Below are 19,024 nucleotides of genomic sequence, written 5' to 3'. Positions count from 1 at the left end.
GCGACCGATTCCGCGGCGGCAAATTCAAATAAAATTTCTACCCATTTTACTTTCGTCTAGGTTGTTACATAGCCTAACTGACTTGGTGCAGTCTTTTTGACAATTACTTCTAGATTGCGTGTCTTAAACTTTGTGTCTGGCCGTTCATGTATAACAAATTTACTATCTTTTTATTCCAGCATAGTTGAGGCAGTTGATAATGGTAAAGTTTGCGATGTTGTGTACCTTGACTTTAGCAAAGCTTTTGATACAGTGCCACATGAAAGACTATAAAAAGATAGAGGCTCATGGTATTGGGGTGCTAAATTAAGATGGATTAGGGCATGGCTATACCAAAGGAAACAGTATAAATGGAGTTAAGTCAGGGGGAGGAAATGTTCTAAGTGGAGTGCCTCAAGGCTCTAATGGGGCCTCTTTATAAATATATATATTATATATAATATATATATATATATATATAATATATATATATATATAATATATATATATATAATTTATATTCAGGTTTGAGTAGCAACATCTGCAAATTTGCCAACGATACAAAAATCGGTAGGGAAATTAACACGGAAGAAGACTCACTATTTATTTATTTATTTATATATATACAAGAAGGTACATTGGGTTTGTGAGAATACATTGGATAGTACAGTATACACATTCTTGTAAAGCCACTAGTACGCACAGCGTTTCGGGCAGGTCCTTAATCTAGCAGATAATTTTAAGTAGGTAATTTCAATCAGAATTGATAAATGATAAAGATACATTACAAGAGAAAAATGAGATGAGAGAGATAAGTAGGTATATTAAAGCATATTGTTATATTAAAGCTCTGATTGATTACATTGACAGCTTGATTAGTAATTTAAACAAGGTTAATAGACACCATACAGCAGATTGACAGCACATATAAGACAGCAATGATCACAATGGTAAAGATGTTCAGATTGGGTACATAAAGATTGGGAGACTGGGTAGCAAAAAATACAGATAAACAAGATTTACAAACACCATACAACAGATTGGCAGCACATAAGAAAACAGCAATGATCACAATGGTAAAGATGTACAGATTGGGAACAAAGGTTGGGAGATTGGGTAGCAATTGATACAGTGCAATTTTAAGGCAAAAAGTGAAAAACTATGAAGATGAAATTAGGTACTTTTTAGTATTGATTTTGAATGATGTAAAAGTTGGACAGCTTTTCAATTCAGTAGGGAGTGAGTTCCATAAACTGGGTCCCTTTATTTGCATAGTGTGTTTACACAGATTAAGTTTAACTCTGGGGATATCAAAGAGATATTTATTTCTGGTGTGGTGATAATGGGTCCTATTACATCTGTCCAAGAAGAGTTTCAGACAAGGATTTGCATTTAAGAACAGGGTTTTGTGAATGTAGTTGACACAAGAGAATTTGTGGAGTGAGATTATGTTTAGGGAGTTAAACAAGGGGGCTGTGTGTTGTCTGAAAGCAGAATTTGATATTATTCTGATAGCAGATTTTTGCTGGGTGATGATGGACTTGAGGTGGTTAGCAGTGGGTGAACCCCATGCACAGATACCATAGTTGAGATAGGGATAGATTAGTGCATAATATAGAGAGATGAGAGCAGAGTTAGGAACATAATATCTGATTTTGGAGAGTATACCAACTGTTTTAGAGACTTTTAGTTATGTGTTGTATGTGGGTACTGAAGTTTAGTCTCTTGTCTAGGAATATGCCAAGAAACTTTCCATCATTTTTATTGCTAATGTTTACATTGTCAATCTGAAGTTGAATTGCATTGGTAGATTTGCTTCCGAATAGGATGTAGTAGGTCTTTTCTATGTTAAGTGTTAGTTTGTTGGTTGGTTGACACCCATAAGTGGACTTTTTTTAGTTCATTATTAACAACACCATTTAGTGTATGTGGGTTGGGGTGGGAGTAGATGAGGGTAGTATCATCAGCAAACAAAATAGGTTTCAGAATGTTAGAGACATTAGGCAGATCATTAATGTATACAAGAAAAAGAAGAGGTCCCAAGATGCTGCCCTGTGGCACTCCAACAGTTATTGGTAGAATGGGAGAGATTATATTATTGATGGCTACACATTGGTGTCTATCACTAAGATAGGATTGGATATAGTCCAGTGCATGGCCTCGGATTCCATAATGATGGAGTTTACTTAAGAGGTAATCATGATTAACAGTATCAAAGGCCTTTCTCAGGTCAATGAAGAGTCCAATTGGAAACATTTTTGTCAAGAGCTGAGTAAATTATATCAAGGAGACTAATAATTGCATCGTTGGTACTGTTTTGAGAGCGGAAGCCAAACTGACAGGGGCTAAGAATGTCGAATTTTACGAGATAGGAGTCGAGCTGTTTATAGATAATTTTTTCAAATATTTTTGATAGTATGGGTAGGTTCGATATTGGTCTATAGTTGTTTAAGTCTGACGGATTACCTCCTTTATGAACTGGCGTTACTCTTGCTTTTTTAAGGATATCAGGGAAGGTATGACACTCAAGGGATTTGTTGAACAGCAGAGCTATAGGTGGCGCAAGGGCATGGGAGGCGCTCTTGTATACAATGGATGGGATTTCACTGATGTTCCCAGCTTTGGTTTTTAGTGAGTGTATGATGGACACAACATCTGACGGGCTGACTGGTGAGAGGAGAAGAGAGTTTGGATAGCTGCCTGAGAGAGATGTGTTGATATGTGTCTGAGTCTGTGGGATTTTACTTGCAAGGTTAGCACCAATCGATGAAAAGCTATTAAATTCATTCGCCATTTCTAAGTCAGATGACAGTGTAAGGCCATCCTTAGAGAGTTATCTGGTTGTGGGAGTGTTGTTTAGTTCCCAGGATGTTAGAGATGGTATTCCATGTGCTTTTCATGTTGCCTTTTGCTTCTTTGAATCTAGTCTCATATGAAAGTTTTGCTTTTCTTATGATACAGGTAAGCACTGACGAGTACCTTTTAACTACTTCCACTGAAACTAGGCCACTCCTAAATTTCTTTTCGTATTAATGTTTTTTGTTGATTGATTTAATTATGCCACTTGTGAGCCACGGGTTATTTTTTCTTTTATCAGTTACTTGTTTGGTAAGGAGGGGACAGTGAGTGTTGTAGAGGCTTAGAGTTTTGGAGAGAAAGAGGTTAGTTGATGAGTTTATATCCTGTGAATTATTAAATTCAGATTCCCAGTTAATATTGTGAAGTACATTAGAGAGATTGCCTAAAGCTGATTCACTATGTAGCCTGAATGAAAGTTTTTTGGTTTCTGGTGGTGATGTGTCAATGTTTGCTATGAGGAAAGTAGGATAGTGGTCAGTTGTTCTGTCAAACTATCTATGAAGTGAACTATCACTTCAAGTTGATCTAAATAGTCATTTTGAAATGGTCAAAAGATTGGCAGATGCAGTTTAATGCTGATAAATGTAAAGTTCTGAGGCTAGGTAATGATAAGAGTTACAAGATACGAGCTAGATGGTGTTGAGATTGCGAAGTCTGATTGCGAAAGGGATCAGGGAGTTATGATTATTAAGAATTTAAAACTAAAGGATGAATGTTCGTAATAAGGCAAATAGGACACTGGTATTTATTAATCGAAGCGTTAGTAACAAGACTCCTGGTGTGGTTTTTCAGCTATATCTAGCTCTGGTTAGGCCCCATTTAGATTATGCAATTCAGTTTTGGTCGCCGCACTATATAATGGATATAAATTCATTTGAACGTGTCCAGCTTAGGATGACAAGTTAATTCCCCAAATTAGAAATCTTTCATATGAAGAAAGATTAACAAAGCTTAAATTGCATTCATTGGAAAGGCGAAGAGTTAGGGCTGACAGAGGTTTACAAGTGGATGAAGGGACATAAGGGGGATATTAAAAGTATCAACAATACTTTTAATAGTAATAATACACGAAACAATGGGTTTAAATTGGTTAAGTTTAGATTTAGGAAAGACTTGGGTAAATACTGTACCAAGTATTTACAGTATTAACAGTAACAGGGTTGTTGATTTGTGGAACCAATTACCGCGTAACGTGGTGGAGGTGAGGTCCCTCGATTGTTTCAAATGTGGGTTGGACATGTATACGAGTGGGATTGGGTGGTTATAAATAGAAGCTGCCTCGTATGGGCCACTAGGCCTTCTGCAGTTACCTTTGTTATGTTCTTATATATACAAAACGTATAATGGGTCTACGAGTGCATAGCATTGATGTTTATACAACCACTAACGTGCATCTACATGCATATCATTGTTTATACAATCTAACAATTTTAAATTAGTAATTTGTAGCAAAATTGAGAAACAGGTACATTGTAAGAAAATTAGAAGGTACATTTTAGTAAAATTTGAGTATTATCGATCAATAGGTACTCAGGAGTTAATCAGCTTCTTGTGGGGTTGCATCCTGGGCGGAGTCAGTAATTCTACCTTGGGAGGGAAGGGAGAGACCTCAATACAAGATGAACGGGTATAAACACACTGGCTTCCCCCCCCCCCCGACAATGAATTATTATAAATTATTAGACCCCATTCCGCCACAATCTAACCTAACAATCCACTCTTCATAGTCCCCCCTTCCCTGTACTAACCAGCCAGCACCTCCCAGGTCACCACAGAAAACGGATAGAACATTCACAGCTAACGCGATAACTACAACAAACTCTGCACTGCAGCTTCCTCCACCCACCGTCCTACAATTAACATGCACCCACCCAAACATTACCCCTGGCGTTACCACTCCTGCTAACCATACACCAAGAACAATCACGTTCTTTGTATAGAGAACATCCTGAGGCTGTAGGAGCTACGTCTCTCCGAAATCAACGCCATCTTCATCTCCCTTTCGAAATTCCTCTCAAACTAGGAACGCAGCAGCCTTACACGAAAGTCATTAAAATAACGATCAAAATTATTTTAAAAGACTCTGATCCTGATGCTTTGGGGACCATGAATACTAAAAATCAATACTCATTACACAAATATATTACACTGACAAAGTTGACAAAAATTGGGGCTAATTTACCCGATGGCCACCATCTCTAGTAGCCTCGACGAAGACTGGAGCCGGCGACTTGCCAAAGGTCCCCACAATATGTCCCGATTTCAAATACAGGTCTTTAGTGTATGTCTTTACACTTACTTAATCGAGCGATTCATTAATGGGAACAAGTACCTAAATTTCTCTGGCTCGTTCTCCGAGAACGATCTTCAGATAACATGACCTTGCATGATAATCTTCAGATAACGAACACCTTGTTAGAGCGGTAATTCTCTACTCAAGATATCTATACTAAAATAGTATATACTAAAACTATACTACCTAAAATACTATATCTTATACTAAAATACTACCTACTTAAAATTATCTGTTGGATTAAGGACCTGCCCGAAACGCTGCGCGTACTAGTGGCTTTACAAGATTATAAATACTATATTATGTATTCTCACAAACCCAATGTACCTTCTTGTATATGAATAAATAAATAAATCTTATAAGCCAACTGTCAACATCTAATAGCTTTCATATACCCTAAGTAGTTTATCCAAGTCATGTATTGTTCCGTCTGATTACTATTTTAACGAGTCATTTCATAGAGAGGTTTCCTAAAAGGCTATCAAACGCGTCACCATGACCCGCAGTAATTTAAGAGTATGGCCGAGAGGTCATCGGGTACTTCAAGGTGGTAGCATTTCTGATGTATATCAGAGACTGTTTTACCAAGGTTCCCTGCTATTTTTGCTTTTTGGACAACGGAGAAACAAAAAATTTACCAGTTTCGCATTTGAAACTTCAATTTCAAAATATGACTATCCTGGTCACAACAGCAAAGCTTGAGAGAGAAAGCCGTGTTCTATACTTTTGACACCCTATTTAGAAATACACTACCCAGGAACAAATGTCTTGTTACACACAGATCATACTAACGTGATACATCAAATGAACAAATCCACAAGGGCCGTGACGAGGAAGTCTGTAGGAAGGATGGACAGGTTCCCGGACGCAGGTTCGAATCCTTGTCACGGCCCTTGTGGATTTGTTCAAATGTCTTTTTACATGTCTTATTATGAATAATAACCGACCAAAAATAGGACAAACAATGCTACACTGATTACCAAACATTTACCAAGATGCGCTTTCATGTCTCAACCTTATCCAAGTTAGAAAGTCGTCTAATAACAGTTTCAATACAGCTTACAGACTACACCAAAACAATTCCGCCGGTTTTACATAGAGACCACCGATCACTGCCACGTACTGTACACGATGGGACTACCTAAACCATGGCAGTCTACGTTACTTACCCACTACCTACACCAACTTATCCTCCCATACTCTTGAGCGAACACAAATTTAGAAAGGCAAATCTACAAGAAATGATGGATTGCATATCTAGAAAGTGCAAAGCTGCCGAAACCAAATTCATACCACCAACACGACTCGCAATGCTATTAAAGCAAATGGTTCGAAATACATAAAGAAGCTTGGCGTAAAACGATAATACGAAGACTGAAATGATCCAACAAAACCACAACTGTGCATGTGGACTGTGGCGGGAGTCCAACACACAGTGTGGGGTCAACCACCGTGAAACTTGTGATGGCGCAAGATTGGCCAATTACACGTTTTGTCGCTTGCTTCACAATTCACTATCTCTTATTGTATACCAGGCAAAAAGAATATATGGGAAATATGACCATGCGAATGATAATCAGGATAATCAGAGGGTGTCTAAGATGAATACGAGTAATTATGAAAAGAAAGCCCTATGCTATATCTAAACGAGGCGAATATGACAGTAATAGTATAAGCTAACATAGATACTCCAATACAGGGTCACTGTTTTACCCTGTCAGTCACATAGGATGTATAAACAGGAAAAAACTTATCTATTATTCTATATATGAATATTCAGGTGCAGGTATGAAGTGTGTATTCGTCAGAGGGAACCATTCTGCCGGTGTTGAGAGGCGAGCGGCGGCGCCCTTGTGCACCACAGAGCGACTAACACACACTGACGCCCTCTGCACTCCATCACCTGTTTCCAGCAACACTGAATTAGGTGCTGGCTCCTTCATACACATGAAAAATTTCCTACATTTTAGTATTGGAGACATATAGGGAATTTATAAAAATATTTAGTATATAATAAATTGTATACAATAGAAGAATTTTTTTTATATACAAAGAACTAACCCATAGTTGCAATTTATGTTATGGAACTTAAGTCTCGATACGCATCATGAAAACAAAGGGCCGGCGGGTTCACGATGTGTATATGCAAAATATAGATTATCCCAGTGGTTAATATACTAAATTTTATACAACTGTTAGTCTAACTGTTCGAAGATATATAGTGTATATAGTTAGACTATACGGTGTATAGTCGTATTGGCTTAGCACTGCCTCCTCATAATTACCTTACTTGTTCGAAGTTATGACTCGAGATGTGTTTCGTTCACTTCCAGCCAGCTGTACTGTTGTAAACGCTCCCTAAATCAACAATAGCAACAACATCGTACCTAACTTTGTTTAACTATGCTCAAATCCCTTTATATATGAAATAATTTATGTAATATAGTTTCTTATATTAGTAAAAATAACTTTTGTATTTTTTAAAATAAAATTCCGCCAGCCATGCAGTTCGTTGCCAGATGTATGTCAAATACAGACTGACTATTTCTTCATCCATCTTCATGTAAAGTTCCAAAGACAAATATTTTATTAGAGACTCTTGTTGTCACGTATGAAGACAACAGCTCCGACCTTTGGGGTAAACTACTTAATCACAGAGCGATGATATTCCCTCAAGAATGTTAAATACTCATTTACCAATCTCCGCCAGAGGGTGTTACACACATGTTAGAGACCAAGAAGTATCTCCTGGTGACTGATGATTCATGGCAGAAGGTCGCATGGCCCACTTCTTCAGGATTGGAGCTGAATTTAAGAAATATATCAATTCATGAACAAATCCACTAGGGCCGTGACAAGGATTCGAACCTGCGTTAATTAAGGTAGTGTCTGGGATGCTCCCGGACGCAGGTTCGAATTCTTGTCACGACCCTTGTGGATTTGTTCATTTGATGCATCACGTTAGTGGGATTTCTGTGTGTAATGTCAACTCATCGTCATGTAACAGGTGATGTGATGGACTCAGAAGTATTGATTTTCCTATGAACGTGCGTGAGAAAACGATTAATAAGTAAAACTCTAGTTCCTCCACAAAGGGGTTAAGTTCATTTAGTAAAACCAGAGCTCTGCCTTCAATTGTTTTTATCCCCATTGTAACACTTCCTGCTATGCGCTCCTAGACTGCATCAAACCTAGGGGGGTCGTGGCACCTTTTTTTATGTGCTCGCGCCCTCTCTTACCTTTAGACCCGGCTACGCCACTGTACACATCCTGTGTACGTAGTCGTGTTCGTTCGTACACGTGTATAACCGCCCTCAGGTCTTAAGAAGCATTAATGTGGTTGAGAATTAAAAGGCAATTTTAACAATATTCTTTATTTAGAAGATGTCTATCTTGAATCCATTTTGTGGGTCAATGGTGTCAGGATGATAACTATAGCAAACGTATGGTGATATAGACACTGGAATTACATTCAATCGAGTACATACAACTGAAAAATATACTGTCGTTAAATAAATGTTTTTTTGTATTATAAATAATGGAAAAATATGAGAACATCGGGTATAAAATACTAAGATGGATAAAAAATCTAAACTGGCATGTTCTGGATAATGGAGGTCGGGGGAAGAAAAGGGTTAAAAAACCCCCCCTTATAAGTACCGTACGTATGTACCATAAGTCACATGTAGGTTTAGAAAATAATATATATATATATATATATATTTTTGTTTGATAACTCTCGTACCCATATTTGTCATTTCTCTCAGTAATGGGAACATAAAATAGCATTTTGCAGTTAGAACCTAGGAGTTATATGGCTAATCGTGAAAAACACCGTAAAGTTCATATTACTTATTAATGAATGTTATCCATTTATATCTATTAGACAAAAAGAGGTCTATAAAAGAGGATTATTACAATAATTTGGTCCTGGTCAAAGTTTAAATTATAAAATTTAATATGAACTTTGGTTTAAAGATAATATATGAGGCTTTAGAATCTGTACATAGTGAGGCCATTACAATATTGTATGTAATCTTGCTCTGCTTTTACTAGATATTAGGAAATAACTCATAATAAGTAGTACCTCTGACTGCAGTCAAAGGAAATGCACAGTAGGCAATATATGATCCATATATATATAATATATATATATATATATATATATATATATATATATATATATATATATATATATATATATATATATATATATATATATATATATTAGTATATTTTGGTAGCAGTCTTTCCTGTAGACATATATTATTAAATATGACCGAAAAAGTAAGATTAATAATTCTAACACGAATTTTCTCAATCTTTCGTACATTACGCTTCACTGTTGGAGGTAAATCAAAAATCACTTCTCCAAAATTCATTTTTATTTTTAGTCTGACGCGACACGGGCGCGTTTCGTAAAACTTATTACATTTTCAAAGACTTCACAAATACACAACTGATTGTGTATTTGTGAAGTCTTTGAAAATGTAATAAGTTTTACGAAACGCGCCCGTGTCGCGTCAGACTAAAAATAAAAATGAATTTTGGAGAAGTGATTTTTGATTTACCTCCAACAGTGAAGCGTAATGTACGAAAGATTGAGAAAATTCGTGTTAGAATTATTAATCTTACTTTTTCGGTCATATTTAATAATATATATATATATATATATATATATATATATGTCGTACCTAATAGCCAGAACGCACTTCTCAGCCTACTATGCAAGGCCCAATTTGCCTAATAAGCCAAGTTTTCATGAATTAATTGTTTTTCGACTACCTAACCTACCTAACCTAACCTAACCTAACTTTTTCGGCTACCTAACCTAACCTAACCTATAAAGATAGGTTAGGTTAGGTTAGGTAGGATTGGTTAGGTTTGGTCATATATCTACGTTAATTTTAACTCAAATAAAAAAAAATTGACCTCATACATAATGAAATGGGTAGCTTTATCATTTCATAAGAAAAAAATTAGAGAAAATATATTAATTCAGGAAAACTTGGCTTATTAGGCAAATCGGGCCTTGCATAGTAGGCTGAGAAGTGCGTTCTGGCTACTAGGTACGACATATATATATATATATATATATATATATAAAATAAATAATATGGCGACCCACCAATATGCAGTGTAATAAGCCTTGCATTATAGGGGTGGGGAGATTGAACTAGAAACCCATCTTCCAAAAAATGTCTCCCCACTACAGGTCAAAATATCATGGGATTTGGAACCCACACCTGCCCAGGTATATAAAGAAATTACTCAGCGTAGAGAAAATTACGGGCTATTCATGCCCGTGCCACCTCTTGGGTGGCTTAATCTTTATCAATCAATCAATCTGTAGAGAAAAGGGAATGGAGTGTGTCGTGAGAATTTGTCAGAAAACCTGGTATATATGGGTGATATAAAAGACGATTATAAAAATAGTGATTGTGTCACTAAATAAAGGTATAAGTGCACGGTAAGAATATAATTGAAAGAGATCAAGGACGTTACTAATATCTTTATAAGGGACGAAGAAGGTGGATTTGGCGGTGGAAGATCAGATACTTGCGTTAGAATGAGAAGTCTGTGAGACGCAACTGTAAGGCGTGCAAGGCATTTATGGTCTGAAAAAAAATTTCATACATGAGCAGCACTCCGAATAAAGTTGACAAGAGTGCTGTTAGATATTGTGAAATATTACTATGTACGGAAGAGTGTATGTGTAAAAGTTAATGGTGTAAAGTGTTATTGTGTAATTACATCAATGTTGTCGTGACACCCTGGTGATTAATGTAGACATACATCAATGTTGTTTGCCGTCACCCTGGTTATTCATTATATACATGGATGGGGTCACGAAAGCGTCACCGGTAAGCAGTCCCCATGGCACAGAGGTAAAGCACTCGTCCAGCGCTTTGGCCGGCGTTCGTATCCTGGCCGGGGGAGGATTGACTGGACGCCAATCCTTAACTGTAGCCTCTGTTCACCCAGCAGTGAATGGGTACCTGGTTATTAAACGATTTGGCGGGTCGTATTGTGTGGAAAATTAGGATTAAAGACTTACCCGAAACGCTATGCGTGCTAGTGGCTTTTCAAGAATGTAAGAACTCATGTATAAATAAAATTAAAAATTAAAAAAAGGGCGAGGTAAGAATTTTAGAGGGGTGTAAGCCTAGCGGATAGGCCTAACAAAGAGTGATCAGTCAATCAGCTTAATCAATACCTGGGACGTGTGACTGTTACACGAATAATGGAAGTTCAGAATAATGTCTTGTTACACGCTAACTGAACATATCTTGTCACACGCTAACTGAAGATATCTTGTTACACGTTAACTAAACTTATCTTGTTACACGCTAACTGAACTTCTCTGCTTATACGCCTTCCAATAAAATATTGACTGATTTAACAATCCAGTCTATAATGGGCGTGCTGATGAAGCTAACAGCCCTCGACCCTGCTAAAAGCAGCAACGAAGGAGCATTTGTGCTCTAATATACTATATGGTGAATGTTAGGCTGCGCTGTTGTCGGCTCCTATGGCATTAATGCAACAAAATGTTTATCACAATTGTTTTAGTTTTATTTTAAGCCTCCTAGCGATTTAGCATGCAGGGTAATTTTATAGGATTAAGTTATTATTACAATATTCCTCTTAGAATTACCGTATGTCTCTTTTTTGTTTGTTTAATATGTGGGAACTAATTGCAAAGCGTTAGTAACGCAATCTGATGCTCTATGTGAGTCACAATGTAAATAAAACATATTATCACAGAAAAGAGAAGTTCACTATAATCACATTGCTTCCATAAATAATACGCCTCTTGTATAATTATTTACGCATTCCTGTAGAGGAAGACGAGGGCAGAGAAATGACCGACAATGGGGGGAAAAAGTGCTGTTCTCTGAGGGAAGGCAGGGCTCCGCGCACCACCAAGGAGCTTTGTATCATACGTTATTATAACCAACCCACACATCAGTAAATGAAGAAACTACGACGTTTCGGTTCCTCCTGAACCATTATCAAGTACGAAGCCATCTCTCGCGACTTGATACTGGTGAAGGAGCGACCGAAACACGTTGGCGTTTCTTCATTGTCTGTTGTTGTTGTTTAAGATTTGCTACTTGGAATAATAAGTTCCAAGTAGCACGGGCTATGGTGAGCCCGTAGGGCTTCATTGTCTGATGTGAGGTTTGGTTATCATATCTTCAGCCACGTTATTGTGACTCGTCGTCTGCATAAACGATACAGCTGCTGCATCGCTTCTCATTCCACCCCCCTCTTTTTTATACTGAAAAGTCTACTACATCACCAAAATTACATACTAACAATGCTATATTAATATTGTCTCAAAGGTTCAATTGGATTCCAGACTCTCCAACACAAGAAATTGAAAGCACAGTAGCATGGGTACAATATCATCATTTACAAAGAAAATTACAAAGCACTTTACAGTGCAATCAGAAGTTCAGAGCTGAAGTGAAATAGGTTTTTAGTGATTCTGTTAAGTGTGTAATAGGAGTGTTCATCATTGCTGCAGTACGAAGTTTCCATCTTTCCTGCAGTATGATGTGTCAATTCTTCCTGCAGCATGATGTGTCCATCTTTCCTGCAGTATGATGTGTCCATCCTTCCTGCAGTATGATGTGTCCATCCTTCCTGCAGTATGATGTGTCCATCTTTCCTACAGTATGATGTGTCCATCCTTCCTGCAGTATGACGTGTCTATCCTTCCTGCAGTATGACGTGTCTATCCTTTCTGCATTATGTAGGTTGTCTCATAATTGAGATGTATGTTCTGTTATACCATAAACAGAAAACTCATGATACTAGAAACATTTGTTCATTTTTCTAAACATAAACATATCAGTTTAAAAAAACAAAAACAATCTTATACTCCATATTATACTGTACAAAATTCCCTGTCAGTTTAGGGCAATTCACTGTTATCCATAGACAATCTCACAATCGTATAAATACAATTTAACATACATCACCTTATTTATGCATATCATAATTCCATAAAATAAGAAACAGATTCAAGATACTATGCATAAGATAAAATAGCGGTACAATCTCCAAATACAACAAATCTAACCCATTGTCCACATCTTATATCAACAAATATAACTTAATTATTATAGTACAAAATAGCACTGTGATTCTGGTGCACTTAGCAGTGAATTCACCTATATGTCCCTCTTGCACTACACTAAGCTCTCTTTAGTAACAGACTAAAGCGGGGAAACATTTTTATATTAATATAAATTTAAGTTGGCTATCATATATCATGTTGATATCTACACTCATTAATGCAGTTATGAATTTTTTTTTTACATCCTCATTTTTGAGTAATGATAGTTCGCATATAATCTTATTGCAAGTTTGCCATACTGTACTCTGTATCACAACGTTCAGTGCTGCTCTTTTATTGCATTGCTCTTAAGTGTAATGTAAAAGTAATTTATATTTTAGTATGTTCACAGTGTAAATGTTTGCAGCTTCCTACCATAAGCTGCTCCAATTTATGAGTGTTTTCCCCGGTTTTCTCCTACGTTCACTGTATGTATATAATGTATTTATGTTATTTTTTTTAACTGTGCAAGTTCCCTGAAATTAACACTATAGATATAGTATTACATTGCAACAACGATATAAAACACACTGATCTATTAAAATGCAGAAAAAACCACAATTATAAATGTAGTTATTCTGCATAGTATTGCATTGTTTAAAATTTTGTACAAATGAAGGTTGCGCTTTGTGCATATAATCCAATGAAAATCAAAATTTGCATGTCTAAAATTGAATTGCACTCGAGTGATACTGCCGTGACATGCAATGCTATCTTCTTAATATACCAGAACAGTAATATAATTTTTGGACCGCTGCATCTACTGCTCTTAGGCTGCCAGACGAGTGAGGTGGTTACCTAGAGCAGTGTAATTAACGCCTGTGTAACCGATCACAGCCCAACCTATACGACTGGGATGCTAGACTTGCTCTCTCGTATAACTCATCTCAACTGTTTCATGTCACTTCTGAATATGTGATGAGCGTTTCATTCAGGGGTTTAAAATATTGTTTTCATAAAATTAATATTTTTGTGTATTGGACTTAGGCTAGGCTGCAAGAAATGACGTGAGAGGCTTTCTCTTGCCGAAGATAAAAAGAGGAATGTTACTACCTGCAAGGGCCAGATTCACGAAAGCACTTACGCAAGCACTTAAGAACGTGTACATCTTTCCTCAATCTTTGAAGGCTTTGGTTACATTTATTAAACAGTTTACAAGCATGAAAACTTCCCATTCAACTGTTGTTATTGTTATAAACAGCATCCTGGTGCTTCGGAGCTCATTAACTGTTTAATAATTGGAAACAAAGTCGCGAAAGATTGAGAAAAGATGTACAGGTTCGTAAGTGTTTGCGTAAGTGCTTTCGTGAATCTGGCCCCAATTGGCTCGTAAACCTACCACAAGGCTCACCCTAGACAAGACATTTATCCAGCTTGATGACCAGAACTGTGTCGTACACGTCTCTGTAAATTTTACGGCTCTTTGGATGACGCGTGACTCCCTAGTTTAATTTTACAACACAGTTCAGCCAGTTCTAATGTGTGTGGAATACACCAGCTATTGAAAGGTCTGGACATATTTTTGTATGCACTCATGTTCGGTGCACTGAAGGAGCTGTAGGTTGTAAACTGTGTGCTTTCCAGTGAATGTGTAATTGAATGTATGGAGCTGTAATTATTTTATTTCAGCTGGAAGTAACATCAATTATATAGGTCCTCTCAGTCATTGCTGCAAAATCGTCATTCATTATCACATTTATTCTTTAAATGCAGTCAGTAAGAGCAGTACTTCTATATTCTCTACTGACACCAATGCTAAATAATAGAAGTACCAGTGTATAGAAGCACACAAATTTCACGGAACTTAAGAATGTGCTGAAAATTTAGTTTCATATACACGTGACTCAGGATACATGCGGCCAGGTCACATGCAATCCATGTTCCGAGATCAAGTCATATATAGTTATATATCTGACTATATGATATAGTCATATATCTGTTTAAAGTCCAGCTCATATACAAATTCCTGTCAGATACAATTTAGGCATGCATACAATGTATCTGCGCAATACAGGTTTCGTTCTTGTGTACCTTGAGGTTACCTTGAGATTTCGTGGCTAAGCGTCCCCGCGGCCCGGTCCTCGACCAGGCTTCCTCGTTGCTGGACTGGTCAACCAGGCTGTTGGGACGCGGCTGCGAGCAGCCTGACGTATAAGTCACAGCCTGGTTGATCATGTACCAAACAAATATATCTTTTGGCTGTGTGCATACATAAGATACATGGACGACTGCCAATTTAATGTATGATTTAGACGTCAAATACATTATAACATTATTCTCATACCATTTACACTATAAACATATCTGTATACAAAGTCTGGTTTATTTTTATACCAAGTATACATTTGCAACAGGTTTGCTAACAATACAGCCTAAACCATGGGTCAAGTGCACATGAATTACGACAATACAGAGATTTAACTAACAAATTATTTGGGTAGAACTCATTGCGGCAACACTCCCTTGCGGGCCCAGCAAGGTAATAATTCAATGTATCACAATTGCTCTTTGTTATCATTATAAAAAAAAACTATGGTATGTAGAGGGAAAAGAATGTGTTCCATCATGCATACATTATGGTGCATTACGGTGCTCCATAAGTATAATAATTTCAGCGGTCTGCCAGACACAGTTATTCACTACTCTGTATAAATCAGGTGATTGTGGCACTTTAAACAATCTTCCATTCCATACATTCATAATCAACCTTCTATGAAAGCAGTGCTTGTAATATTTTAAACATTTTTAACACGGAATTTGTTTACTGAAAAACAAACTTAAACTTGAAATATCAAGGTTGTCTCAAGATTGCAGAACCTCTTACGGTGTATTTGCAGTGTGACTCGAGGCCTATTACTGCAATGTGACTCGCAGTATGACTTATATTTGTTCCATTTACTTATTATATTTACGTTTAGCTCCGACAACAGCTTCATCATTTTAAGTTTCACGAAATCTAACTTGATATTCTGTACCAAATTAGAACAATAGTTTCAACTACATTTTGTTGTTTATCTCTTACGCCTTTTGATGTCGAGTGTAGCCTAGTGTCTCGCTCTCTTCATTTCTGTCTTAGAGGTGTTAGAAGGTGGAGATCACTGTGATGGTTGCTGCGGATAGCAGATACACACACACGTACACATATGTAGGTACTAGCAGGACACATACATGTAGATATCAGCAGGACATACACATGTAGGTATGAACAGGATACACATGCATGTATCAGAAGGACACGCACACGCATGTAGGAGCAAGACACACACACGCATGTATATGCAAGACACACGCACGTGTGAGCAGGACACACACACACGCATGTATGAGCAGGACACACACACACACACACATATACACGCATGCATGAGCAGGACAGACACACACACACACACACACACACACACACACACGCATGTATGCGCAGGACACACAGGTAGAGTATGGAGGCATCCGACAAGACGCTGACAAGCCGCAGCCTCAACACGACGCGCAGCTCGAGGCCCCATTCTCGCCCTTCTGATCTGCCTCCAGTTTAACTCCTTCATTCTGCCGCTCCCGCTCCTCAAACAGGCTTGCCTGTAGGAACACATCACCGTTGTAGTCAGGTTTTCACACAGGAGTGAGGAGAATAGACACTATCTGAGAGTCTATTTAACACAGGACGAACAGAAGTTAATCAACTTAAACACCGAGTCTATTTCACACAATAGTGGGGAGAATAACAGACACTATCAAAATAATACGCAAGAAGAGTCTAATTTAAAAAATGTGTGAAAGGTCAATAAAGCCGGTAAAATAATACTAAAAGCAAAATAATGTTTATTAAGGAGTTGCTGTTCAGTATAAGGGGACTGTTGTTCAGTATAGGACTGTTGTTCAGTATAGGGGGACTGTTGTTCAGTATAAGGGGGACTGTTGTTCAGTATAGGGGGACTGTTGTTCGGTATAGGGGGGACATCTATTGGACAACGGTGAGGGAGCCTCACCGTTGTCCAATAGATGAGGCTATCGCTAACATTCGTCAGACTAAAAACTGATACAAGGTAAAGGACTGGACGTCTGCCGGAAAAGTTAAGAAAGGAAAATCTAAAGGAAAGGAAACATCTAATGGAAACATTACAAACCAATACAAATTTAAACAACGAAAGAAACATATTATATAATCCTTTAAGAGTCTGCTTCCCGAAGGAGTTGATGGATCATTGCATGCAAGAAGCTACAGTGAGTCCAAAAAATCAAGATGTTATTGCAGTCACTGAAACTTTCGATAGTGCCGAGACCTGAGATTTAATTTCCAAGTGGCAGCCAGTTGTTAAGGAAAATTTGTAATGCTGCACTAACAATATAAAACAGTGGTAAATACTGAACACATTTGGCGTAAGATGAGCGAAGTTAACCAGAATCTAATATGATTTGTTAATAAGCTGCCGAATTTGGGCAGAATGGCAGGTAAACATATTTTGGAGAATGTTATAAAGGCTTCAAGATATATAAAAATATGACACTTTAATTAGACTAATAAAGCTACTTTAATATAAATCCTCGTGAAAAATAAAATAGCTGGAGGACATGCTCTCATAGTTTACATAAAATTTGATGAAATGTTATATGACCAACAGGGGAAGTATGTTGAATATTTTAAAAAGATAACAATAATTTCGCGCTCTCCCAATAAAAAACATAATCTGGCTTCAAGTGTTAAATCCACGAAATGTCTCTAATTTTGATATAACAATCATGGATGAGATAGGATATAAAACAGGAGGTGATGCAATAGTGAACAATTACAGCCCTGCTCCTAATGCCAGGTAAATCCACTACGGGGCTCACCATAGCCCGTGCTACTTGCAACTTTTTGTTCCCAGAAGCTGAATCTAACACAACTACATGCAGTAGTGAACCAAAGAGGGTTGGTTGACCTACACGTCTCTGTCGGAGGTCTCGTATAAGCCTCGCCAGCGTGAGGAAGGAGTCCTGAACCATCACGTCTCCTCGACAAGACACTTCAAAGAACGGCATATCGAAGCTCTCCGCCAGCTGTGGGTAAACAGGTCAAAAAAACAACTCACACAGATCCTCCTGCAGACACCACAGTCATGAATGGACACTAACATGAATAGTTAATTGATGCAAATATATTTTAAACAGCCGAAAATAAATATTTTTTTATTTTTTCATGCAAGTGGCAGTGCTGAAATTAATCATCAGAATGTTTATACAGCTATTTACTTAATTTTTGATCTTTAATTCTCGCCACAGGTCACAAAAAAACACTAAAAGATTTCAATTGTAATGAATATATTAACGTTCATTTACTATAGTCCTTAATTTTTTCCGGCGAGTGTATTATTATTATTAAAAAAAACAAGTTTTAGTACAGCACTGTGATTTGCTGAAGATTATTTTTTTAATTACAGGATTTACACATGCATGCTAATTCTCAGTTCTTATGTAGTGTAAGAGGAAGCGGGTGGGAGTAATTGAGGAGATTGGTGGAGGTGGTGGAGTGATTGGTGGAGGTAGTGGGGTGATTGGTGGAGGTGGTGGGGTGACTGTTGGAGGTGGTGGGGTGACTGTTGGAGGTGGTGGGATGATGGGAAGAGATGGTTAGGCTATTGGTGGTGAGGTGATTGAGGAAACGGTTGGGTGGAGACAGGGCCGGATTTATAAGGGGGAGAAAAGAGGCAATTGCCCCAGGTCCCATTGCCAGAGGCCCCCCCCCCTTCAGACTTCCTTTATAAAAACAGTAATAATTGTGAAATTAG

The 19,024-nt window shown here is 37.5% G+C and overlaps 1 protein-coding gene across 1 annotated transcript in view; it reads right to left on the bottom strand.

The window, feature by feature from the left end:
• Nucleotides 1–14,863: 14,863 nt before the first annotated feature.
• Nucleotides 14,864–19,024, bottom strand: part of RabX4 (RAS oncogene family member RabX4) — a 43,887-nt gene continuing 39,726 nt past the window's right edge. The window contains exons 5-6 of the mRNA XM_045768905.2: nucleotides 18,183–18,296; nucleotides 14,864–16,835 (exon numbers count right to left, since the gene is read on the bottom strand). Of these exons, the coding sequence (XP_045624861.1) occupies nucleotides 16,737–16,835; nucleotides 18,183–18,296 (213 nt within the window). The 3' untranslated portion in view covers nucleotides 14,864–16,736. The remainder of the gene's footprint in view (nucleotides 16,836–18,182; nucleotides 18,297–19,024) is intronic.

This window comes from Procambarus clarkii, chromosome 51, assembly GCF_040958095.1.
Source record: "Procambarus clarkii isolate CNS0578487 chromosome 51, FALCON_Pclarkii_2.0, whole genome shotgun sequence".
Classification (NCBI taxonomy): Eukaryota; Metazoa; Arthropoda; class Malacostraca; order Decapoda; family Cambaridae; genus Procambarus; species Procambarus clarkii.
The sequence above is the reverse complement of the archived record's forward strand: the minus strand, read 5'-3'. Positions and strand labels throughout refer to the sequence as shown.